This window comes from Malaclemys terrapin, chromosome 6, assembly GCF_027887155.1.
Source record: "Malaclemys terrapin pileata isolate rMalTer1 chromosome 6, rMalTer1.hap1, whole genome shotgun sequence".
NCBI lineage: Eukaryota > Metazoa > Chordata > Testudines > Emydidae > Malaclemys > Malaclemys terrapin.
Genome location: NC_071510.1, coordinates 42,629,196 through 42,654,500, shown reverse-complemented (window position 1 = coordinate 42,654,500; position 25,305 = coordinate 42,629,196). Strand labels below are relative to the sequence as shown.

General features: G+C 41.2%; 2 protein-coding genes across 3 annotated transcripts in view; one reads left to right on the top strand and one right to left on the bottom strand.

The window, feature by feature from the left end:
• The window catches only part of RCL1 (RNA terminal phosphate cyclase like 1), a 109,284-nt gene that overhangs the window by 75,169 nt on the left and 8,810 nt on the right, over positions 1–25,305 (bottom strand). The window contains exons 6-7 of one of the 2 annotated variants that reach the window (XM_054031986.1): positions 24,641–24,805; positions 21,857–22,447 (exon numbers count right to left, since the gene is read on the bottom strand). The exons of the other annotated variant lie outside the window; for it this stretch is intronic. Of the exons in view, the coding sequence (XP_053887961.1) occupies positions 22,346–22,447; positions 24,641–24,805 (267 nt within the window). The 3' untranslated portion in view covers positions 21,857–22,345. Of the gene's footprint in view, positions 1–21,856; positions 22,448–24,640; positions 24,806–25,305 lie in introns of those variants that run through there. 2 annotated transcript variants of the gene reach the window in all.
• AK3 (adenylate kinase 3) lies at positions 256–17,524 on the top strand. The gene is made up of 5 exons (XM_054031988.1): positions 256–598; positions 10,781–10,900; positions 13,787–13,959; positions 15,133–15,251; positions 17,126–17,524. The coding sequence occupies exons 1-5, from the start codon at positions 451–453 to the stop codon at positions 17,247–17,249; spliced, it is 684 nt and encodes a 227-aa protein (XP_053887963.1). The 5' UTR covers positions 256–450; the 3' UTR covers positions 17,250–17,524.

Genomic DNA, 25,305 nt, shown 5'->3' with positions numbered 1-25,305 from the left:
TGTTTGATGGGGCATGAGGCGCCTTTTATAACCAGCGCCAGTTGCTCCTACCAGCTTCCCCGTCCCGCCTCCAGCCGAGCCACCTCAGCCTGCAACCTCCCAGGCCTAGTGCAGCCCAGCGGGGAAGGGCCGGGCCGGGCCGGGGCCGGGGCTGCCTGCTGTAGGGAGTCTGGGCTCGGAGGGAGCTCGAGCTGCTGGCCTGCGGGGGAGAGACAGACGGGGGGCGGCCTGCTGCAGCGGGGAAGGGAAGGTTGAAGGCGGGGAGGAGGGGCTGGGCTGGGCTTTCTAGGCAGCGCTTCCACTTCCTGGCCCCGCGAGTGCAGTCCAGTCCCGCAGCAGGAGCTGCCTCCCGCTGAGCCCGCACCCGCGGCACTAGCCCGGGGTTGAGGCTCCCGGGGCGCCGGCCAGCGAAACGGTTCCCCTCCCGCAGCCCTAGCGCGGCGGCTCGGCATGGTGGTGCGGCAGCTGCTGCGGGCCGTGATCATGGGCCCGCCGGGCTCCGGCAAGGGCACCGTGTCCTCCCGCATAGTCAAGCACTTCGCCTTGAAGCACCTCTCCAGCGGGGACCTGCTCCGGGACAACCTGCAGAGAAGGACAGGTAGGGGCGGCCGGGTAGGGGGCACAGGCAGCAGCAGCCGTGTCTCCTCCCAGAGGCTGCGGGCCCTGCAGAGCCTGAGGCTGGCTGGTGAAGTGACCCTGACGGGCGGGGGGGATGGTTGAGCTGGCATGGGGAGGATCCGAAATCCAGTAAGACCCTGTGTACCCAGCCTACCCGCCCCTGGCTGTGGCATTTATCCTGTCGCCAAGGCACGGGAGTGCTAGGAGCTGCCCTGTGTAGTGACAGCCCGGCTCCTTACTCCTGAATGAACTGGCTGTAGTCACAGGTGTTTGGGTAATGGGGATCCTGCTGTCCCCGGCTCCCTTGCCTAGATCTGAACTTGAATTCCCTTCGGCGACCGTGTTGGCCCTTTGTCCTTCTGAGATCGGTAAATCAAAATAGCCTGTGGTTTGGTGAATGTGTCCTTGGCCATTCAATTCACCGCACTCAGTGAAGAGTTTGCCTGGGTGTCCTTGACCATAACTCCCTTGCTCAGGTTGCATGCCAGTGGTCTACCCATTCCTGCTGCCAGCTGTTTGCACTTCAGTGGTGAAACAGTTGCATGCTTGTTAACAAATCTCCACTATTTGAGATGCCTGGCATATCTTTCCCCCAGAGGTACTGAGTGCTCACATCTCTGATGGACTTCAGTTGAAGTTGTGGGTGCTCTAAAAACCAGGGCCCAAGTTACTGACTTTGGAATGACTTCACAATTAGCAGGATGACTTCTGAAGATGTGGGTCATAGTTTGTAAAGTGCATTGGGTTATTTTGGGTCAAAAGGTGCTACATCAATGCATGGTATGATTAATAATAAGACCAGCTGGGAGGGAGAGAGAGAGTGAGCCCAAAAGGAGACAACAGCTCCTTCTCCTTTCAGAGATTCCAAAGGTTGGTGAAGAGGGGAGTTTGGTTAGGTGATGCAAATTGGGAGAGCTGAACTGGTGAAACGCAGGGGGGGCCTTTTTGGTCACATGTTTAAATTAAATAACATACTTAAAAAGTGTTGAGGTGCTGAGAAACAAATCTGATGTGTATATATAGTTAAATAGAAATACAATCATCTGGAGGTAAGGGGGTAGATTTAGTGTCCCAAATAACTGGTTAAGCAGTCACAATTCATAATAGTGAAACACTGCTTCTTGGCAGTGATACCGATGACTTAAGGCTTTTGTTCAATTCAGGGCTGTCATACTTTTTCTCATATGAACCATATCTTAATAGAGAAATTATCTTGTGAAACATGTCCCTTCTTATTCGTGATCACATAACATTCCTGTGGCAACTACAGTCACAGTTTAAAAGTAATGGTGGTATTATTAGAAGCATTTTTAGCTGTTCCTTAATTCCCTTTCCTAGACAGTATCATGTAATTAGCTAGTTATCCACAGGACGCCCTTCCCCCATCCCTATAGTCCATGGACCACAGTTGAATGAACTGTGGTTTAACCATTTTACTGCATTTGGTAGGTGGGTAATGTACCGTCCTGACACCACAGATGGAATGTTGGTAGCTTTAAAGCAGAGAGCTTTATCGGGAACCAGCAGAAATGGGGTTAATATTAATTGTGCACATTTATAAAATGGTCATCTGTGTTTCACCTCTTTCTAACATTTTGTTAAAAATAGATGAAGCATTGAGTGTGGCTGAACTCTACATGCAGTATAGGTTAAAACATTCCCCTTTATTTTTCTTACAATGTTATCCATCCGCAGAGGGTTGTTTATGTGTTTGCTTTGGCAGCTGGCATGAAACTCATTTAATTCATGAATATCTCTATGGAATATTTATATAAGAGGATTTTAATGTCTTGAAAGCACTTGGATATAAAGCAGTGTTCAGCAAAATCATGCTTGAAGTGAGTGCTCAGTAAAAGTACAGCGTATTGCTCAGTGTTTAGTTCTAGTGGTTTTAACATTAAATGGTATCTTAAACCTAGACTCTTAGATGGTGTCCCTGGAAAAGGCATAAAAAGTCTCACAAGCACGCACTGAGATTCCATCTGCATTGTTTCCTGTGGGCCCAATCCTAACACCCATGGAAGTCAAAAGGAGTTGAGATGACCCCTTAAGTTAGGGAATATTTAAAGGTGCTCACTGCTGTCATGTATCAGAGGGGTAGCCGTGTTAGTCTGAATCTGTAAAAAGCAACAGAGGGTCCTGTGGCACCTTTGAGTTTATTTTAATTTATCTATGTAATTGTGCAATCCTGTATGTAGAATAAAAGTATTTTTCCTGACACCAGCATGTGCCTGAAGGCTTGCATCTGAAGAAGTGAGGTTCTTACCCACGAAAGCTTATGCTCCCAGTACTTCTGTTAGTCTCAAAGGTGCCACAGGACCCTCTGTTGCTGCTCACTGCTGTCATGGTTGCATTTGAAAACATGGATGGGCTGTAGCTAGCCTCCCCCCCCCCCCGCCCCTTATTAGCCAAGCATTATTTGACTTTTTAGTGACATAGGCCAAGATTTTCAGAAGTATCTAGTGATTTTGAGGTGCCTCAAATATTGGATGCCCAAACTCAGATGTATTAAGAGGTCTGCCTTTTCAGAAAGTGCTGAGTTATTTTCTTTCAAAATCAGGCCTCTTTAAGATGTCTCAGGTTGGCCTGCCAGAAAATGAGGAGCCTCAAAATCAGTAAGTGCTTTTCAAAATGTTGCCTTACTCTTAAGTGTCTTTAAAAACAAACAAACAAAAAAGACCAAACCCCTAATATTACCCTGTCTACAACTAGCTTTTGTAACTGTCAGCAGTGACTGTTTAAAAAACAGTGGGCAGAATTTTCAAATGTGGGTATTGTCTACACTAACATTTTAATTGTTTGTAAGTAGTTGGGTTTAAAAGGAGCTACCCTGTTTGTGGATACAGACTAATAATAATAGTGATGTCAGCTGATAGTCTTACCCCCATCAGAGTCTGATGGTATGTCTTCACTACAAATGTTAAAGCGCTGCCATGGCTGTGTAGTCGAGGCACCAGTGCTGGGAGAGAGTGCTGTAAAAAACCCACTCCCACAAGAGGAGTAGCTCCCAGCACTGGCAGCGCGGCTCCCAGTGCTGGTGCACTGTCTACACTGCCACTTTACAGCACTGAAACTTGCATCAATCAGGGTTGTGTTTTTTCACACCCCTGAGCAAGAAAGTTTCAGCACTGTAAAGTGGCAGTGTAGACAAGGCCTTAGACTGGTACATGGTTGTCTTTTAAGACAAGCTTAAACATTCCTAACATTGATAGTGATTGTAGTGTGGACAGGGGCCACTAAGCATTCTTTGACTTGCATATAAACCACCTTTCTCTTCAGTAGTCTTGGCAGAACAATTTCAGTTTATATGGGAGCGTATAGGGTAATCATTGATGTTCAGCACTTTGATGCTATAATGAGTTACGTAAGTATGAAGTATTCTTGCACTACTGATGCTATACCTGTTGAGGTAACTAAAAGATTTCAGTCACTAGAGCAGTTAATCTAGCACCTTTCACAATTACCTAAAAATATTCTTAAGCGATTTTGTTCTATAAATTAAAAATTAATTGTATAGTTTTTAAAAGTCATTCTCTCTCTCTCATATGAAATCAATTGGTTGGTTTTAATTTGCCCTGCTCATATACATTCAGCGGCAAAGATCATTTTCCTTACCTGTTGCTTTGACTACGTCGGCCCCTTTGCATCCCTTCACTGGCTCTCCTTTTTCTGTTGTATCAAACATAAGCTACTTGTCTTTACTTTCAAGGCCCTGCATGGCCTATTCCCCCCACACCTATTATCTCTCATTGAGGTGTCGACTCCCACCTCCGATCGGCATATGATTCCAGACACTCTTGTTTCCTTGTTAAATTTTCAGACAAGCACTATTGTTCTTTCTCCTGTGCTACTTCTCACACTAGGTAGGTCCCTGTAAACATCTGCAAAGCTACTTCTTTATTCAAATTTCTTCTTAAAAATTCTCATTTGCTATGATGCCTATAATTAACTGGACAGTGGTTAGGCTGCTCTTGTGCTATCATGCGATCACTGCCTATCATGCTGACCAATATTGTCTCATTGTTTCCTTGTATTCCTGCATCAGTCTGTCTGTAGTTATCTGTTGTTTGTTGTTCTGTGCTTAGATTGTAAGCTCTTTGAGGTTGTGTTTGTACAGCGCCTACCACAGAGGGGTCCTGGAATGGCACTCCTAGGTGCTTAAGAAATGGGGAGGTGTTTTGAGAAGGCTGCTAAACATCTAGATAAGATGTTTGAGATGCAAAACTAAACAGAATGGGAGAAATCAGGACCAGGGAGGTAGGTTTGTGGGATGTATAGGTGGTAGCTGAAGCCATGAGCAGAGATAACATGAGAGGGAGTGAGCATAGATTGGGAAAATGAGGCTAAAACCCTAAGCAATACCAGCACAGAAGGATTGGGAGCAGAAACAGGAGTTGTCAAAGACACAAGTGAAGGAATAGCCAGCTGGGGAGGAGGAGAACCCAGGGAACACCAAGTTATGGAAATACCAGGAAGAAAGAGTTGGAGAAATGCAATGGAGAAATTGAGAAGGAGAATAGAGAAGAGACTTTTGGAAGGCATTATATAGCAAGTTCTGGATCCCTCAGATTTTGTTCACTGGGAAGTCACTGGTGACCTTGAGGAGAGCAGAAGCCATCTTGAGTGAGGATCAAGACAGAAGCTGAGAGAGTGGGTGTAGATGGCACACTCAAGAAGTTTGGTGGTAACTGGGAGGAAGGGGATAGATGGGAGGCTAGTTGTAAATGCTTCTCAAAGTTGTAACATTACTACGTAGGAAAATTGGGGGGTAACAATCTTGTTTTCCACAAAGAAATAAATGTTGTGAGTTTTGAAGATAGTGGAAAAAACCCACATTTCTCAATTCTATAGCAGGTCTTTTTTCAAAAAGCAAAAAGATTTACAACTGTTTTCTAACCATAGAAGGTTAACTAGAGTTAGACTTTGCCTTTTCAGCATTTGCCACCCTATTATAAACTTGGGCAAGGGTTCAGTTGTTGAAAAGAAGAGTCCTATTGAATGCATGTTCTTGAGGGTCCTTAGCAGTCTGCATTTATTATCATGCTTTCCTGCTTTGGAGAGGAGATTTTGTGATGCCTTCTCAGTTGCTAAGCAACCTGTTGCCTAGTGAACATGGTCAAAGTTTGTTGGCGCTGTGCAGTAACTTCCCACAAGGACACCCTAAGCTATTGCAGAAGTTTTGTAAATAGACATCCATTTTATGCTTTTGGCAGGAACTGAGAATTATAATGGCTCTAAGTCCACAGTTCACCAGATCAAGTCCTACATTATTTTCAGGGCCCAGATTTCTGTAAAAATGTATGGCCTCGTATACATGCAGGTTTTGTACCAGTATAACTATTTCAGTTAGCATGACCTTAAGGTGGATGTAGTTATACTGGCATAAAGAGTTACTTCTGACAGAATTCATATGGCCCGCATTTTTCTGTGCCCCCCGTGCAGAAAAATGCAAAAAAAAAAAAAAAAAAATCTGCCATGGGACACGCACCTCTTCTCTGGCAGACCAGGCAGCGCATCTGTTCCAGCATGCCTGGAGCAGCCTCAGAGACGGGAGAGGGGGTCTGGGTGTGCATGCCTGGGTGATTGATCACTGTGGGCATGGGGGAGGCAGGGCTGGGGGGTACGGGACTACTGCAGCTCACTGACGTGGAAGGGTAGGGCTTTTTATTATGCACGAGACAGACTAGAGGCAGAAATGTAGCAGCCTGCCTGAGTTAATTGATTTCATTCTCTGAAGCAAAAATGTAGCAGCCTGCCTACATAGTAACATTGTTAATGTTCCTATTGTTAGTTAACTGTTCCCATTCTCAGTCAATTCTCCCAGGAGCATAAAACCTGTAAAAGTTTTAAGGCCCCTACATTGCCAGAAGAAGCAACAGAGGGTCCTGTGGCACCTTTTAGACTAACATTGCCAGAGTTATGTAAAGGTGTGCTTTCTCACTTTTTTCCCTGTGCTAGAGTAGCTCAGGATTTATTTTACTTACCAATTGGGGGGGGGGGAGACTTTGAGGGCAAATAAAACTTTTACCAAGCAGTCAATAAAATATCAGGACAATCCGAACCAAGCACTTCCCAAAGTACCCAGCCAGGTCCAGGACAATGATTAGCAAAACTGTATGACTTTCATGTGTGAAGGTCTGAGCAATTTAAAATGACATTTTACTTTTTTCCCCTCCCTATTTGGAGTTCTGTAATGTAATTTAAATGAAATTCCAGGATTATAACTGGAATGCAGGGTATTAATTACCAAGTGTTTATAACTTAACTTTCATGTGTTTAGGAAATGTTGAATAGTTATTGTGACTTCTTTTTTCTGTATTGTAGTTTAAATAAATTACCAAAACAATTGAAACTGATGTGATTATATTGCATTATTTTGACAAATAAAATATGCAGAAATCTGAATTTTTTTGGTGCAGAATCTCCCCAAGAGTAATAAGTTTATTCCCCTTCCTTGTCTGCATTTAGGGGGTGTACCACTTTAGTTGTACCAGTATAAGAGGTACAATTTGCATGTGTAGACGAGGCCAATGGTTCTCTGCTGCAGCAAAAAAGTAAGGTATATAAAAGAATAGAGCCAGTTCCTTCCCCCACCCTCTCATACTGAGATCCTCTTTCCAGTTTGCAAAACACTCCAGAATTTGAAACGTGAGGACAACCCTGGTGTTCCTGACACCACTGCAGTGTTACAGCAGGGTTTAAACTAGCATGGTTTTGCTCACAGTACAGACATTTCCCTTCCTGCCCCCCTTACCCCCAAAGAAAAAAAAATGAAAACCCAGTCCCAATTGCTTTTTGTTTCATTGCTAAATGAAAATAGCTAAACTTGCATTAGAGTGATGAATCCAGCCCTCCGTGCTAGTAGCATGGGTCTGTAGTGTGTGCCTGCAATGCCAGTAATGGGAATTCCCCACACTCCTTACTGCTAGAGCACCCGAGATAAAAGTAGTATGGCAGCAGGTGGAGAATTGACATGCTTTAAAAGTGAATTTTAAAATACACGTTTAATCTGTCTTGAAGCAGCTACTTGCTTGGCAGTTGCAGTAGGGGAATATATGTTGTCTCTGCCCTTTTCCCCTAACCACACCCAGAACTAGGTGGGTACAGGATCCGTGGCAGTTGGGGCAAATGGAAATGGTAACAAGGGTGTGGAGCTTTCAGTAATGCTAATAAAGCAGGTTAAGCTAGGCATATGCATGATGAGAGCACAATGTTAGCATGGAGAGCTGGTTTCATGATATTGTTGTGGTGGTAGACACTGCTTGACTAAATTACTTGAACTCGCATAAAATGAGAGGAATAGAGAAGACTGAATATTTGGATTTCTGAAATGTGTGACACAGTCTCCCTCATCATAAGATACTCAGGACCAGCTTTAACTCAGCTACATTTCCCTAGTATAACACCCCTTGAATGAGAAACTTTACAGGATACTAGGTATTTGAGTCAAAGGTTTATAGTCTCTGCAAAATGTGTGTCTATAGGATGATGTAAACAGCTATATATATGTTTATAGGCTCTTCAAAGATTTATAATCTCTGCAAAATGTGTGTATATTGGATGATGTGGACAGTATAAAAATATAGTCCTAGCCTGATTGGTATAGTAGTTGGCAGATTAATGCTATCAGTCATAGATCCTCTGCTCCTGAACCCCTCCTTCATCTCTGGCCCCATTAGTAAAGTGATCACTTTGTGCCTACATGAGAGGTTTTTAGATCCTGGCTACTCTGGGTTTGCTTTTGGGTGGCTGGAGCAAATACCGTTTGATAAAGACTTGGAATTTCAATGCATGAGAGTTCTTTTCCTGAGGAACTGTAGTGCCATTGATTGAGTTCCTGCCCTATGGCTGCTCTGGGGCAACTACAGTGGAGATCAAGTAGAGTGCATTTATACAACTAAAGCCTAAATTGCCCCACATGCTGTTGTGTGGGAACTGGTGGGACTGCAGAGTAGTGTAATCCCCTGCTTTGTGTTCCCCTGCCACCAAAACCTCAGGGCCCCAGCAGAGGGGAATATATGGGGTCCTAGGAGCTCCATTCTGTGGTGGGAAGAGGCTCACCTTCCATTTTTATGAAGAAGAGGTTCTCCCATCCCCATGTAACTGTATTTAGCTCACCAGGACTAAACTCGTGAGGGCCAGGTTTCCATGTCTTCTTTCTTCTGTGTAGTGCTGATCATGGTGAGGGAAAGCTTTTTGAAATGTAGGCAGAGTAATGAAAGCCGTGCCTTTTGGAGAAGGGTGGGCCAAGAGCACATCCTAGGACTAGGAAAGGGGTAGCATGGGTACAAAGAAATAGAAGTGTCTGGATTCAAATTGTTTAGATTTTAAAACTGCCATGACTTTGAATTTGACCGTTCCTAGACTTGGGATATTTGAAATCTGGGCCTGAGTGGTGTGGCTGATGTCCATCTCTAAGGGAAAGTGTAATTTCAAAGCCTAGTTGTGAATATGAACACTTTGCCTTAATTAAGGAAGATGTTCCTGCCCTTCTATTGCTGCTTTAAAAACAAACAAAACCTGAAGGCCACTTTTTCCAGTGCTTGAGTACATCAGTTGCGAGGCATGTGAGACTTGCTAAGGAAGGAGCTAGTAATACTCTGTAAATGGAAAGCTTTTTCTTTTCAGGTTTGCTTACTGCCCTTGTCATCATAGTACTTGAGTGCCTTCTCATAGTTCTTTAAGCATGCAGAAAACTGTAATTAGAAGAACTGCAGCCAAGACATTAAAAATTGCAAGGGTTCGGCACTTGCAGTTTTTCGGTGTCTTCCCATTCCCATACAATTCTCCTGTTTGGGGTCCTGTAGCTAGCTCAAGAAGAAAGTAAGTATTTGAATGAACAGTAATGATCCAGTTTTGCAGATCCCCCATGTATAAAATCAATCATGTTCTACAGTGTGAGGACTAGGTCCTAAATTCATAGTTAAAGGACAGAAGGGACTATTATGATCATCTAGTTCAGTGGCTCTCAACCTTTCTAGACTAATGTACCCCTTTCAGGAGGCTGATTTGTCTTGCATACCCCCAAGTTTCACTTCACTTAAAAATATAAAAGTGTCACAGCACATTACTGAAAAATTGTTCACTTTCTCATTTTTACCATATAAAATCAATTGGAATATAAATGTACTTACATTTCAGCATATAGTATACAGAGCAGTATAAACAAGCCATTGTCGGTATGAAATTTTAGTTTGTACTGACTTTGCAAGTGCTTTTTATGTTGTCTGTTGTAGAACTAGGCAAATATCTAGATAAGCTGATGTACCCCCAGGAGTACACATACCTCTGGTTGGGAACCAATGATCTAATTGACCTGGATAACACCAGCCAAAGGACCTCCCCAAATAACTTCTGCATCAGACCACTAACTTCTGCTTAAGCTATAGCATATTTACATAGCAATTTGTGAGGGCATGTTTTGTGTACTTGTTTTTTGAGGAAACCAACCATAATAAATGGTTGCCATTTAACCAAACCAGTGGGGGAGAGCTGGTACTAAATGTTAGTCAATACCATGTGAATACAATAGTGTCCACAAACAATTTATGAAAGCATATATCACTTATAAACACTCCCTTGTAAATCTGGATAAAGTGAAAGAAATAACATTCTGTAGCTATTGTGTCTGACACATGTTGCTTTCTTAAATACTCAAGGAGGTATCTAGTTGGAACTTTAGATATTGTCTTTTAGTGAAAACATCATCCATCTGAAAAAGACATTAACATTCACCAGACTGTAGAACTTAATGCTAAACTACATGCAGAAAAATAGTCAATAGGACCTCAACTTTTTGAGCAGGAAATATGAGGCAGAGTTAGGTCCTTTCATTCTTACCGGACCCAGTGCATTTGTTTTCCTGGTTTGTTCTACCTTTTTAAAGAGGCTCCATTAGTGACTCTCCTGTTTTCAGGCTTAGGACCTGATCTTGCAAACACACATGAGTAACTTTACTCAGTGTGAATAGCTCCACTGGCATCTGCTTTAAGTTGCAGTGAAAATGAGGGGAAAATATTGTTTTAGATTTTAAAAGATACCATGTCAGTCACTGATAATTCACAACCCTTCCACCCTCAGGCTTCTGACTAAAGTTATTTGTAGATTTCTGGGCTGCCGAGGGGTATTGCTACATTGGTATGTATTTGTTTTGCTTCCATAGAGGTTGGTGTCATTGCCAAGACCTACATTGATCAAGGGCAGCTTATTCCAGATGACATCATGACACGGCTGATGCTGAATGAGCTGAAAAATCTACACCGGTACCACTGGCTACTGGATGGTAAGTTAAGATACAAGGGGAAATCATTTGTGTGTGGGAAAGACAGGAAATGTGAAAGGGACAAAATCTTTCCAATCTACTTCTATGACAATTAGCGGACACTTAGTAATTATGCCAGGGTCTTGAGAGTCAGAAAATCAGAGTTCTGCTTCTGACTCTTCCATTAACCTATGTGACCTTGGGCAAATCACAGCCTCTCTGCCTCAGTTTCCCCGTACATAAAATGTGGATAATAGTATGTATTCTACTTTACAGGGATAGTGTGAAGCTTAATTAATGTTAATAAAGGGTTTTGTGATTCTTGGATGGAAGGCGAAAGATCAAAATAGTATTAGTTCATACAGGGCCTATCACAATGGGGATCTCGTCCATGACTGGGGGCTCCTAGGTCGTATGGTATAATACAAATAGCAGAATTTTTGTTCTAGAAGTTTCTTTTTTAATCCTTATCCTTTCAGGGTATAACCATTTTTTGTAAAGTTACAAATTGAAACAGTCAAGCCACAAAATACCAAAACTAAGATTACACTCACACATTCAGCTGTGCCCTCTTGTATGTATGCAGTCTGTAATTACATGTTCACATATTGGCTTGTCTTTTTCCCCGGCAGGATCTCTATCTTGTTGGAATACATAGGTTTAATCCTGGGAGTGAATGGGGGCAGGAATACCTACTCAATAAGACTGCAGATCTGTGCCTTACTTTTAGCCACAGTTGATGTCAATTGCAACAGTGTGAATCTGAATGTGCAGCCATATAGCTGACAGCATTTTTGGCCCTCATTGGACAGAATGAAGCAAGGCTCCACAGTTGATACATGCTGTCCCCATGTCCTCTCTCGGTTTAGATTGCAAACTCTTTGGGACAGGGACCTTAGACCACAATCATTGTTAGTGTAATTCAATGGAGTTCAATACAGTTTATAGGCTATATAAATAATATTGGTCTACTAAACAAGTTCATCTGAAAATCCTTAGTTCTGTAACTGCAGTTCATCATGGATAGCTCCAGGGCAGACTAAACTGAGTTGCTTACTGAGCTGCTGTAATGCTGATATGGCAAAGTATGAGTTTCCACAGGCTGAAAACCATTTATTGGCTTTTACTGAACCACTACAGACAGATGGAGAGACTTATAGGCACTGAAGTGACCTTTTTAGAGTAAGGTTTCTTTTTGCAGAGCTGTAACTGCTTTTCCTCGGCACTCAAACTATATCCATGGTTCACTGTACCTCTGCATATACTTTTTTGGGTTTGTATACATACCTTTTTTGATGTAGCAGTAGATCAAATATGATTTCACTGAAATGGTACTTACTGCACCTTTCATCCAAGTGTCTCTTGAAGCACTTCAGCTCTCATAACAGCCCTGTGAAGTGTAAAACCTGTTTTCCAATTGAGTAAACAGAGGCACAGAATGGCTCAGTGACAAAGTCACAAAGTGAGTCAGCAATAGAGCTGCAACTCCCAACTCTCTCACATCTAATTTTTAGACTCATACCCTCATCTACAGGTCATCTCGGAAATGAAATGAGGATCATCTGTTGTAACACAAGTGGGATCTGAAGGACTGTAACATATACACACAAAATGAAGTACTTGGCATAAGTGAATCAGCTCCTCACTTTGTGGGCATGTCATTAAGCTGAAATACTAGCTGTAAGGTCTTCGGATTTTTCAATATGTGCTTTGTTGTAAGACTCATTTGCCTTATTTGTCCTTACTCTGGTGTCCTTACTACCCGTTACTTCCCTACTTCGTCCTGACTTTTGCATACTTTAGAAATAAATGATTGCCATTTCCTAATAGTATGCAAAAAGGGCTTTCTTCAGTTTAAACCTCCTAGAGCTTGTCTACATGGGGAAATTTACTGCCATAGCTAAAACGGAATTAGATATTCTGAAATAACTCACCCTATGGACACTATTCCAGAAAAGTAACTCTTATTCTAGAATAATAGCAATAGTGGAATAGTTGCTTCTGCTGTAGCTATTGCTGGTCAATTGCCCCACCTAAACAAGGCTTAGGTGCTTAAACTCTTTGTACAGAGACATTGGTTCTCTTTCTCTCAAGGTAGATTAGGTTTATTCAGTAACGAAGATGTTATCTTAAAGACACTCCATTGCTCAGATCTGTTGTTAATCTGAAATAATTTGATTAAAATTAACTACTGCCTTGATTCAAAAGTATGGTTGAAAAGGCAAAAAAAATCAGTATATTTCTAGTTTCTGTTGTTAATGATGCCACAGACTCCTATACCATCTAAGTACATATTTTTACTGACCTTGTTCTTTAGTAGAACTTTGGACAGCAGATAGTTTAGGGCAGGGCCTGTTGTCAGTTTCCTTTTAGGCAAAATAATCCCTGTAACATCTCCAGTAAACTTCAGTGGTGACACAAAGGATGAATTTGACCCTTTATGGCTACTACCTGTTACTTCCTTACTTCATCCTGACTTTTGCATACTTTGGAAATAAATGTTTTGTAATGAATGCTGAGATCACCCAGGCTGCTTAGAATGGATTTTGTGGAGAACTTTTCAAAATCTGATGTCCGGTCAAAGTGGCCAGTGACGGAACAAAGATGAATGGGAGGAAACAGGAAATAAAAGCAGCTATGGATTTTTACTGTGTCTTGGAGGTAGCTGGCAAGTGAAATGAGGAAAGAGGGTAGGAGAGGACTAGCAAATGGGAGTGGACACACACTGGGACAATATCCAGAAAAACTAAAGGGGGTGAGGTAACCCCAAGTTAAGTGATACTCCAGAGTAGAGATTGTTGTGCTATCTGACCAGCAGTTTCTTTTAAGTTGAATCTAGGCTATTTACTAGGTGTTAAATAATGTAACTCTGCCTTTGCTCTCCTACTAGTTTATTTTTCCTTAAAGGTTTTCCCAGAACAGTTCCACAGGCAGAAGCTCTGGATGAAACATGTCAGATAGATACTGTGATTAACTTGGATGTGCCATTTGAGACCATTAAACAACGGCTCACTGCACGCTGGATCCATCCTGGTAGTGGCAGAGTCTACAATCTTGAATTCAATCCTCCCAAAGATGTTGTAAGTGTTAAGTTGTAAGATGTAAAGCTAAAGATATGTGAGTTGTGATTGTATTTATCTAATGCACCTGGAACCCATTCTTTCCCTACTTCAAGCAGAGGTTCTGGAATTATAATATGCATATTGTAGTGCATTGAAATAGTTTGGAACACGAGTGAAATCAAGAAGTGGATTCTTGAATAGTTGAAATGCAACAGAGTCATTATAAGAGCATGATGTTTTTTCATTACTGACTTTTGATATGCTTATCATAGGATGCTACCGGTGCAATTTGTTAAAGTATTTTTAAAACAATTCCAAAACTACTTGCTAGTATAATTCACAGGTCGAATCAGCTTAATAAATGGTTAGTCAAAACTGTTAAGAGAACGCTTAGGTTTCAGTGTCCCTCATACTGTGGGCCAAATTCTGTCCTCTGGTATATACAAAAATGACTGAGTATTGCATGTGTGTAAGTGAGGGCAAAACTTGGCCGCATATCATGTAGGATTAAGTTCTACTGACTTCTAGTTGTTAGCACTAAAGTCTTCTCAAGCTACTGCTGTTTTAAATCACTCAACCTCACTATTAAAAGATGTAAAGTGTCTCCAAAAGAAATCGAAAGTGCCAGGTGAGATTCAAGTAAAAGCCTGCTGTTTAGGCCCATGTTCTGTTTGGTCATTCCTGCAACTGTTCTGCTCTGTTGGTTTTTATGCTGTCTGCTGTACACTAGTCATTGTAACATCTCTTCCATATTCTAACTTCCAACCATATGGCCATGCTGCTCTTCACCTTTTACAATCTGTTCTCAGACCATAAATCATATCTGCCTTTTAGTTCTGCCAGTTGTCCATGACGTTATTGAAACGATTCTAGACATCCATTCTGCTCCACCATACATCAAGGGTCACTATGCATAGGTTCCTGTGTGTAGTACATGTGACTTCACTGACTTGTGCTCCTCTACTACAATCTGAAAACCACAGCTACTCCATGCACCTGGTGTTTGAGGAAGTATGTTTTGGAAACTGCTGAAAGTAAACATCTCACCAGATAAAATATGGATGGTAGCTTGTTCTCTAGTTTAGCTGAGAGCTGTTTTTTCTTTGACTAACTAGAAATTGGTACTAACAGACTAACACAAAGTCCACTTAAACAGAAACATAAAGCCATTTTGCTCTTAACCACAATTAGGGCCTTGATGATATTACCAGAGAGCCACTTGTTCAGCGTGATGATGATAAGCCAGAGACTGTTACCAAGAGACTGAAGGCTTATGAGGCACAGACAAAGCCTGTTCTGGACTATTACCGGTAAGTAGTAAATAAACAAAAATACTTCTCTCCACATTAGGATGAACAGGAACAACCTGTTTTTCCTCTTAAAAACGCACAAATACCATATTGGTGAATAATTACTTAGCATTTAAGTCACTTTCTCTCTCAACTTGTTACACAATAACAGTAAATGTATAATGACATATGTTATATTATGGGTAGATTCCCCCTTGCTATTTACTTGATTAAAACCTCTTTTCCAATAGTACTTCAAGAACTAAAAGGTACAGTCATGTATAGCACCTTTTACTGCAGTCATAGGAAGCTTTACAGTAACAATCAAAATGATCAACACTTCAAAAGCAAGGGCAAGTTCCACAACTGTGGAGCTCTGTTTTCAGTAGGTATTTCCTTCCCGGAATTTTCATTGTATCAAATGTCTGCCAATTTTTATTTATTTATTTTTTACCTCACTGGCTGGCCAAGGACTTAGGGTATTAAAAGTTGTTAGGGAATAAAGGGCTAAAAATCAGTAAGTGACATGAAAGTGGGTAGAAAAATTTGTGAATTAATACAAAATTTGAGTCATACTTTAAAAACAAGAGTGTGTATGAATATGGTATGCATTGCAGGGGGAAAACGGGGAGAGAAAAGTAGTCAAGCCTTGGAATAGTTGATGGGTCTTCCCAAATCTGTCTCTTTAAGCAAAGGTGCTCTAGTTAATGTGCAGATATTTTATGAATACCATTGGGGTGGTAATGGATGTAAATGTTTATAGACATTTATCCAAATACTAAATTGACCATTTGTCACTCAGCAATAGTCCAACGCCTTCCAGTAATTTCCCTGCATGTGTTGGACAGGGACGGAGGGATAGCTCAGTGGTTTGAGCATTGGCCTGCTAAACCCAGGGTTGTGAGTTCAATCCTTGAGGGGGCCACTTAGGATCTGGAGCAAAATCAGTACTTGGCCCTACTAGGGAAGGCAGGGGGCTGGACTCTATGACCTTTCAAGGTCCCTTCCAGTTCTAGGAGATAGGACATCTCCATTTAAAAAAAAAGTGTTTTCTCTGGAGAGAAGAGGTTGAAGAGAGGGTACTTTAGGTCAGCAATGGTTTTACTGACTTCAGTGGACTTCCTTGAGGGCACATATGTATTTTAGGATCAGGGCCTATTTTATCATCAAGTCATAGTACAATGACAGTGTACTCTATGTAAAAATGCCATTGACAGAACATCTATGTGGCAACTAAACAGTCATTCCCAAGGCAAATTCTAGTTACATCTTTACTCTGTTTACATAGAATAACCTTTAAAATTTAGTGTTTTGCCCACCTGGCTATATATAAAACAATAAAATAAATTGTATTAGTATTTGATAGCCCTAAATCAAGGCTTTTAGAGGCAATGTCATTTTATGTTCAGCAATGATTATGTAGTACCTGCTTACCTTAGGACTGACCCTTCATTCTTCATTAGCCCACAAAAGCTTATGCTCAAATAAATGTGTTAGTCTCTAAGGTGCCACAAGTACTGCTGTTCTTTTTGCTGATACAGACTAACACGGCTACCACTCTGAAACCTTCATTCTTTGTTTCCATTTTCTTCATAGTTCAGTAGTGACTACCTCAGAGTGCTTTTTGTCCTTTGGAATAGACCAGATCTGATCTGGTCACTAACTTCATGTCTCCCTTCCATGTATACCACTCCAGACATACCTTTTGACATACCTAGTTTCTTCTTTTAGAAAAGAAAAGGTTGCTCTTGGGGCTGAACTCTTACATGTCAACAATGTTGCCAATATTCCTACACCAGGACAACCTTTGAAGTATCTTTCAACTCTGAAGTGGAGATGCTGATAGAATGGATAAAACTGATTTGTCTACACTTGTTCTTTTGTCTCCCCTTTAGGAATAAAGGTGTACTGGAATCTTTCTCTGGAACAGAAACCAATAAGATCTGGCCAATGGTGCATGCTTTCCTCCAAACCAAATTACCAGAAGTGAGCCAGGAGGAAGCTGCCCCACACAGATGAAGTTGGATCTTTGATAAGCACAACTACTGGCTGTCTCCATTTTCAGAGTGATTCTGTCCAGAATGTTAGAAACTTGCAAAAATCATGGTTTTGTTTTACATGCCAAACGGATCAGTAGCTAAGACCTAATCTCAAACCGTCACCCCTCAGCTTTTCAACTGTGTGCATTCCGATTTTTCACTTTTCCATACTCATTTTAAAGCTGTATTTTTATATTAAATTTACCTAATTCTTGTAAAATAGTGACCATTGTAATAAAAGCAACTGAAGTTTCATGTCTGTGCATTTGGCAAAAAAGTCAGTGTCCTTTTTCTGAAACGCTTATGTGGATTTTTAGAAAAATGAATGAGTAAAGGCACAAGCATTTCTTTATCAAGATGATGCATTAAGCAAGATGGCTTATAAAAACATAGAAGTGTTCAATTCACATTACAAGTGTCACAACCGCTCATGCTTACCAAGCACCTTTCAGCAAATGTAGAACAATGCCTTGATACTGTACTTACTATACTGTGGATACCAAAGTCATGTAGTGAAAATGGTGTAGCTGGAGGCTGAGGAAGGAAAACAGTGGTAACTTTCACACTGAGAGCTGGTTACAGTTCAAACTCCTGTACTTGTTCCTAGGATTAGGTTGTCTTGATAGCCCCACTCTTCCAAACTGGATCATTGTCACAAGATAAATCACAAATAGATAAAATCTGAAGATCCTAGTATCAGCGGTGTTACCAGTAACAGTAACCCAATGCACCATTCTACCCCCCTGGAATTAATTCAACAGGCAATGGAAAACTGAAACTTTGCTTATGATCATGGTAAGGATTTTGTTCCTCACCTGGTGAGCTTTCACAAAACGGCTTAGGCAAATGGTGACCAGTCACTTTGAACAGTGCAGAAAATTCATCTGGAAAACTTAATCCAAAAACCTATTCAATTAAAGGGAAAATAGCTTGACAGCTATAAGAGATTTAGGCACACGAGTGCAGAGCATACCAGACTTAATATTCAAAGCCATGAATTTGAAATGTGAGGTCAAGAAAAAGGCCAAGGTAACTCTGGCTACATTCCTAGCCCACAAGGAGATCATTCTCTGTAAGGATCTGTTCCCCCTATTAGCAGAGTGATAAAGTGAGAGTTCAGAAGAGCTATTGAATTACAAGGGAAGAAAGTAGGGCCAGATCTACAAAGGCACATGGGCTCCTGACTTCCACTGAAGTCAATGGAAATTAAGAGTACCAGTGCCTTTCTGGGGCTGGCCCTAGATATTACATGTCTAGTTGGAATACTCCAGCAGTAGCAGTATGTAGATCTAATTGCCTGAAGGAAGACTAATCATTTGGGCTTGTACTCCTAGGAGTAATGGAATGTAATTCAGAAGAGTCAAGTTTAGAATGAAAAATTTGCTTCTGAGATCAATGAGGCTATAGCCTGGCCTTTTTGTATGATTAGAAAAAGCATACTAAAAACTAGAAAGCATACTAAAGAAAATGGATTAGATATCTTATTTTCATGAATACAGTGAATCCTGAACATTGACACTATACAACAATCAATGAGGGGCTCTGGTCATCTTAAATTTCAGTCGCACATAGCACTACAATAAAACAATTTATTACATAAAATTAAATCTCATTTCCAAAGCAGTGGGGGAGAATCTTGCCACAAGAGTATTCAAGCTTCTTTGATTAAACATGTTAGCTATGTTTTGTCAAGCTATCTTGAAGCCTTTATTTATCCACATTTAAAGTTACAAAACTGACCTTTTTGCTATTTCACTCCACTAAGTTACAACATGAACAAAATTCTGACTACCTAGTTGTACCTAGAAGAGTCCCACTGGAAACAAAACCACATTTGGTGTGGTAGAGTGTAACTTTAATCCCCAACTAATGAGGTTATAGAGCAGAGATTAAAACAGTAGGGTAATAGTCTCTCCCATAAAATTAATAGAGATGAGTACATTGCATATTTTGGTGGTAAGGAACCAGCCTCATTACCATTCCACACTGGACTTCGATGGCTGAGGTCAACAGCCCTCTGAAAGCTTGGTTCTTTCAAATACCAAGCAGTCCAGATTTTTGTAGCTACTGCTAGTCTTTACAAGGAACTCATACCCATTTTTTCAGCTTTACAGACTCTGCTGATTTCATTTCCCTCAATCCCACTTCTTCAGAAACTGGTCAGCAAGATCTAGGTACAGAAATCAATGTAATCATCACATCCAGATAGTTAAACTTTATGGACCTGGTATAACTGGCAGCAGAGCATGCTGCTGAGGGCATCACTCCTCTCTGGTATTGATCCAACAAACAGGTCATCTACTAGTAGTACCAGCATAGTTAAAATACTTTACAGTAGGGTTTTTACTCCAAAGTATTAACACCACCAGTACTGACACATTGCAAGAAAAGAATCTGAGGAATTTGGAAAGATTTTCATTTGTTGTAAGTGTAAAGCTATTGAGGTAGATACTGTTCAGTTTGGGTCCTTTTCTAAACAAACAAAAAATAAAGGATGACAAAAATTTTGCAGACACCAGCCTTTGTGTCCTTGGAGACACCTCTAGACATACACATATTCCTTGGAGACTTTGGACAGTTGCCTTAGCATTCCCATACAAAACCTGGATTTGTTCTATACTTCCATTTGACACCAGCATTACTGGGGTTTCTGGACCATTTCCAGACAAAAAGCAACAGCTCTCCCCACCTTTGCACTAGCCTAAATACAAATTTCTTCACTTTCCATAAGAACAGGATATTGGCTGCTCTTTCTCAGATGGTCCTGAGGTTTTTATCAGAAGTGTGTTCTGTCCTTCACATGCCTGCAACAACCTCAGGGCTTAGATACCAGAGCAACAGGCACCTGCAGATGGAACTTCATTTCTTTCTGTAGGATACAGGATTAACTGTGTTTAGGAGATGAACTAGTGCATAGCTAGGTCACTTCTCATACTGTGTGGTCATTCTGAGGGGCAAGTTAGTGATAAGAGAAATTACATGCCCTTTTGCAATCTTTCCCTCACTGTATTCCACTGACACTACACAGCTACAACAGGTTTTACAGTATTGGAGAATATACTCTTATGTTCTCTGCAGCTTTTAGCTAGAGCCCACTCAGAGCTGTTATCTTCTCTCAGTAAGGGACTGCTAGAGGGATCACAAGTGTTTAGCCTGGTGTACTGGGGACCTAAAATTAGAATGTGCCACTAAAATTGTTTCTGTATCTCAACCATATCAGAAACACAGATCAGCCTCCTCATGCTAGTAGCTGACAGACATTTCAATGAAGTTCCAGCAAATGTTTTTGAAGCTTTACTGTTCTCACCCCTAAATTCCCATCCATAAGGCTTCTGTAGTACTTAAGAGCATTTCTTCTTTTATGGTTCTCTATAACCAAGCATGTGACTGGCCTGCTCCTCACAGAACATGGAGAGAAAGGCCCAGATTATGCTGGCCGGGGGGGGGGGGGGGGGGGGGGGGGAGAGAAGAAGAGAACCAGAGAAGAAGTGGTTGCAGTTCCGTTTCTAGCACTAGTTCTGTGCCAACACTGGCCCCTGCATGCCTTAGAACAGACTAGGGGCCACTCCAAGGTACAACTACTGCCTGTGGCCATCCACCAGCAAAGAAAAGCCAAATCACAGTAGTTCTTCAAATTTGCTCCCTTCACTCTGCACCCGCCTACAGAGGGATTGCAGAGGAAGCTGACCAGCAATGCTAGTTCTGCACCAGCCTGCGTATTCTGTAGGCTGAGGAAATCTGGCTGCTTTCCAGCCCCTTTATGCCACTTAAGCAATGCAAAGGGGTTAGTAAGCAGTAGAGAATGTGACTCAAGAAGTATATACAAACTAATACTTTGCTGCTTCGCTGTAAAATGAGAAAATATCTAGGCATTTCTACTTTGGTATCAGGGAGGGTCAGTCCTACACTGAAAAAGCCCAGATACATAGAGGCTGTGTACACAGGTGAAAAAACTATTGAACACAATTAGGAAAGCTTAATAGCAGTTTTGGATTGCAAAGACCATTATGGCAAAATTCTGGAAATATTAAAGAGTTTGACCTTTGCAGAGCTCTAAAGCAGAGGGCTCTTAAGACACCACCTTATATATTGTTACTCTCAGCAGTTAACCACTTGGCATCAATCATTCAGCTGATATTGAAACAGAACTCTTCCTTTTAAACTGAGGAAAGCCTGAAATACCATAACAAATCTGAATTATAAATCAATACTATTCAGTCAGTCTTTGGCACTCAGGCTTTCTTCGTTACTGGTATGAAGGAGAGAGCCTGGCTGCAGTACAATCTTATCCTGAAGTTGTTTCCCCCACCCTCAATCTCCCCCACCCAAAATATGTATTCACACTGGACCTTTGTAATGCAACCGTAATATTTTAAGTTAACACTAAATGTTAGACAGAAGAATCGGCTTCTCAGTGACGATGCTGCTAGAAATGTGGCTCAAAACTCACTAAGCAATTATACACTTTGTCTCTAAAATGTACATAACTTGACAATCAGAAATAAGTCCTTTGTCTGAAAGCATAAAGTAACATTTTAATCCCTGTAGTAGAGGGGGAAAAAAAAAAACACTGCTTTAATCTGAGCCTCCAAGTTGATATCAGCTTTTGATTTATTGCTATTAATATGATAAAATTGGATTTGAGCGCTTACTATGTCAGCAGTATAGCATGAGTACAATTGTGATCTTTAGTATTCATAGAGCAAGACACGTCCATGTCCATAATAAAAGATTATAGCAGATTCCAACTAGAATCAACCATTTCTCGTAAACATTGTATTTGTGCAGATTTGTTTGTCATACTTTGATTCCTAAAATTAAGAATAAAGGTAAGTTTAAGTAGCAGAAACAACATCCAGTTTCACATTCCGTAACATATGAGAACCCCTCTCCTAAAAGGGAACCAAAAATCTAGCAGCACATTTTCAAACAAAATGACAAATGTGTTTCTGGATTACCCTCCTTCCAAAAAACAAACGCAAAAAATAAAGTGCAGCACCCAGAAAAGTAAGTGTCAAGAAAAGAGCCACATTCTTTTCTTTGTAATAAAAGTACTTGGCCTCAGTCTTAACAGTACTATATTGTGTCCATCATTTTGGGTTCCTCATCATCTCGGTGTACCAATGAGTTTAAATTAAAGAGACCTGTGTTTACGCAGCTTTGAAGAGAGTCTGCAGTCTGCAACAGGAGAAAACAACATTAATTCTACACAAGTAAATACTGAGATTCTAATTTTGCACCTTGTGCTTTCACGGTCAGTTGCCTAGCTCCCTTTAATTGTCTGCATCTCACACTCAAGAGGCAAGTTTCAATGTAATGCATAAGGATTTGCCTGTGACTAATAGGAATGGTAATTTACCTTATAAAAAATGTATCCCCTTGAAATTTAGGAAATCTTATGACTGTACTAAGCTTTTATTCATCTTGTATGGAAAGAGAGCCTAAAGAGAAATATACATACAGTAACTCCTCACTTAAAATCGTCCCGGTTAACATGGTTTCATTGCTGATCAATTAGAGAACATGCGCATTTAAAGTTGCGCAATGCTCCCTTATAATGTTGTTTGGCAGCCGCCTGCTTTGTCAACTGCTTGCAGAAAGAGCAGCCCTTTGGAGCTAGCTGGTAGGGGGTTGGAACTAGGGTGGATGGCAGCCCCCCTCCATCAGCTCCCTGCTCCCCCTAAGTTCCCTGTGCGGCAGCCGCCCAGCAGGCTATCAATTGCCGGGCAGTTCAGCTGTCCCTCCCCACAACGTGGTGTGCTGATCCTGCCCTCTGCCTTGGAGCTGCTCCCAGGAGCCTCCTGCTTGCTGTGCCGGGGAGGAGTGGGGGGCGCTGTCAGGGTGTCCCCCTCCTCCACTTGTGTCCCCCATCTCCACAGAGCAGTGGGGGCACAACAGGGCTCAGGATGACAAGACTCGGGATGAGGGAGGGAGCTTGCTGGCAGCAGCTGCTGTCTCAACTTGCTGATCTACTTAAAAAGGCAGTGTACTTAGAGTGGGGTCAGCGTATTTAAAGGGCAATGTGTCTCTCTCTCACACACAGTGTGTGTCTCTGCCATGCTGTCTCCCCTCCCACCATTCCTGCTGCCTTGTAGAGTGTGAGGCTACATTAACAATGTGTGAACCCTTGAGGGCTCAGCCGAGTGCTAGTTCATCATTTAGCCATAAGGCATTCCCTGGGAAATATCCCACCCTCTGACTCCACCACCTCAATCAAGCTTCACAATCATCATTGCTGTGTACAGTATTAAATTGTTTGTTTAAAACTTATACGGGTGTGTGTGTGTGTGTGTCTATAGATATGAGAGAGAGAGAGAGAGAGTTTTGTCTGGCGAAAAACATTTCCCTGGAACCTAACACCCTCCATTTACATTAATTCTTATGGGGAAATTAGATTTGCTTAAAGTAGCATTTTTCAGGAACATAACTACAGCATTAAGCGAGGAACAACTGTAATCCTATTCTAAGTTACCTCAGATGCAGGTGAACCTGTGTAAATAAATATCTTGATCAAAAGGATGTCTTAATTTTGACCTCATTCAACTACCCAAGGGGGAAAAACCCTTCGGTTTCTTTTATGTCTGTGAGACCACCATTACTAACATTTAAATCATGTTTTGTAATCCAAAACCACCTACACTGAAACCTCAGTGTTTTATTAAAGGTATTTTGTAATTCTCATTCTCTTATCACAGGCTGCATTTTTCTTAGGTTTGATTACTTGTAGGTTCCCATTACTGAGAACATTATGCTCATTTTTACTGGAAACTCATTTTCACCTCCTATAATATAACATTCAAAATTTAATTATAGAATCAGTTTTATAATAAGTGTTTGCTCCAGCATACTTGCGGCAGATAAAATTACTTGCGAGTAGGTTAAGTATATGAATATTTAATGCATTAGGGTTGAATTATCAGGTTGTTAAGTGCATTTGGATTTGTACTTGGATGCTATTTGGGGTCTAGGAGACAAAAAGGTAGCTTTTTCAGTATCTATGTGGAGGGCAAATAGTTTATATACAGAATATTTAACTTTAGTCCCAGCTAGTACCTTACTCCATAAGTAGTCCTATTTGAAATCAAAAGGTACTACACCTCTACCCCGATATAACGCGACTCGATAGAACATGAATTTGGATATAATGCGGTAAAGCAGTGCTCCGGGTGGTGGAGGGGAGGGGCTGTGCACTCCAGCAGATCAAAGCAAGTTTGATATAATGCCGTTTCACCTATAATGCAGTAAGATTTTTTGGCTCCCGAGGACAGCGTTATATCGGGGTAGAGGTGTACTTCACATGAGCAAAGATGGCAGACTCTGGCCCTAAAACAAATTACATGATTTCTGAAAATGGATTTATTAAAAACCTACCTGTGGCAAAAACTCCAACACGCCTAAGGAACTGAGACCAGTATGAGCAATGGGATTCTGAACTGACATAGCCTGAAAACTTTGTGATTGTGAAGAGATTTTCACTCTTGATTTAAATGCTTCGAGTTCATTTTTAAAAGCCTCAAAATAACCTTCTTCTTCTGCCTGTAGAAAGAAAAGGTTGTCAATTAAGTATTGCCCTAAACTCAAAACTATAAGTAAAACTTTGGCTATATAAGTATATACATTACTGGGGGGAAAAAAGCTACACAATGAAGCACAGAAAAGGGAAAACAACAACACCCTAAACTTTAGATGAAAGTCTTGGGGAGAAACCAGTAGCAACTTTATGAAAAATCAGCTAGGTTTCTTGATTTTTTTTTGAAGTGTGTTCTTAATATTTTTGGCTGGGATAATGATAAAAGGCTATTTTCTTGCATCTAAGGAGCGGTGAATAGATCCTAATTTTAAGCCATTCCTCATCCCATCCCAGAAGCTGAAAGGAGAGGGGATACTCAGTACTGGACTTTTCAGAAGCAAGTCAACACTAGTTAAAGCCGGGGCCCCCATTAATTGACAAGGCACTCTCCCTCCCAAGTGAATCTGCCAGTATGAACAGTCAGACTAAGTACTTTAAATTTTCACAGCAGTGCACAAATTCAGCC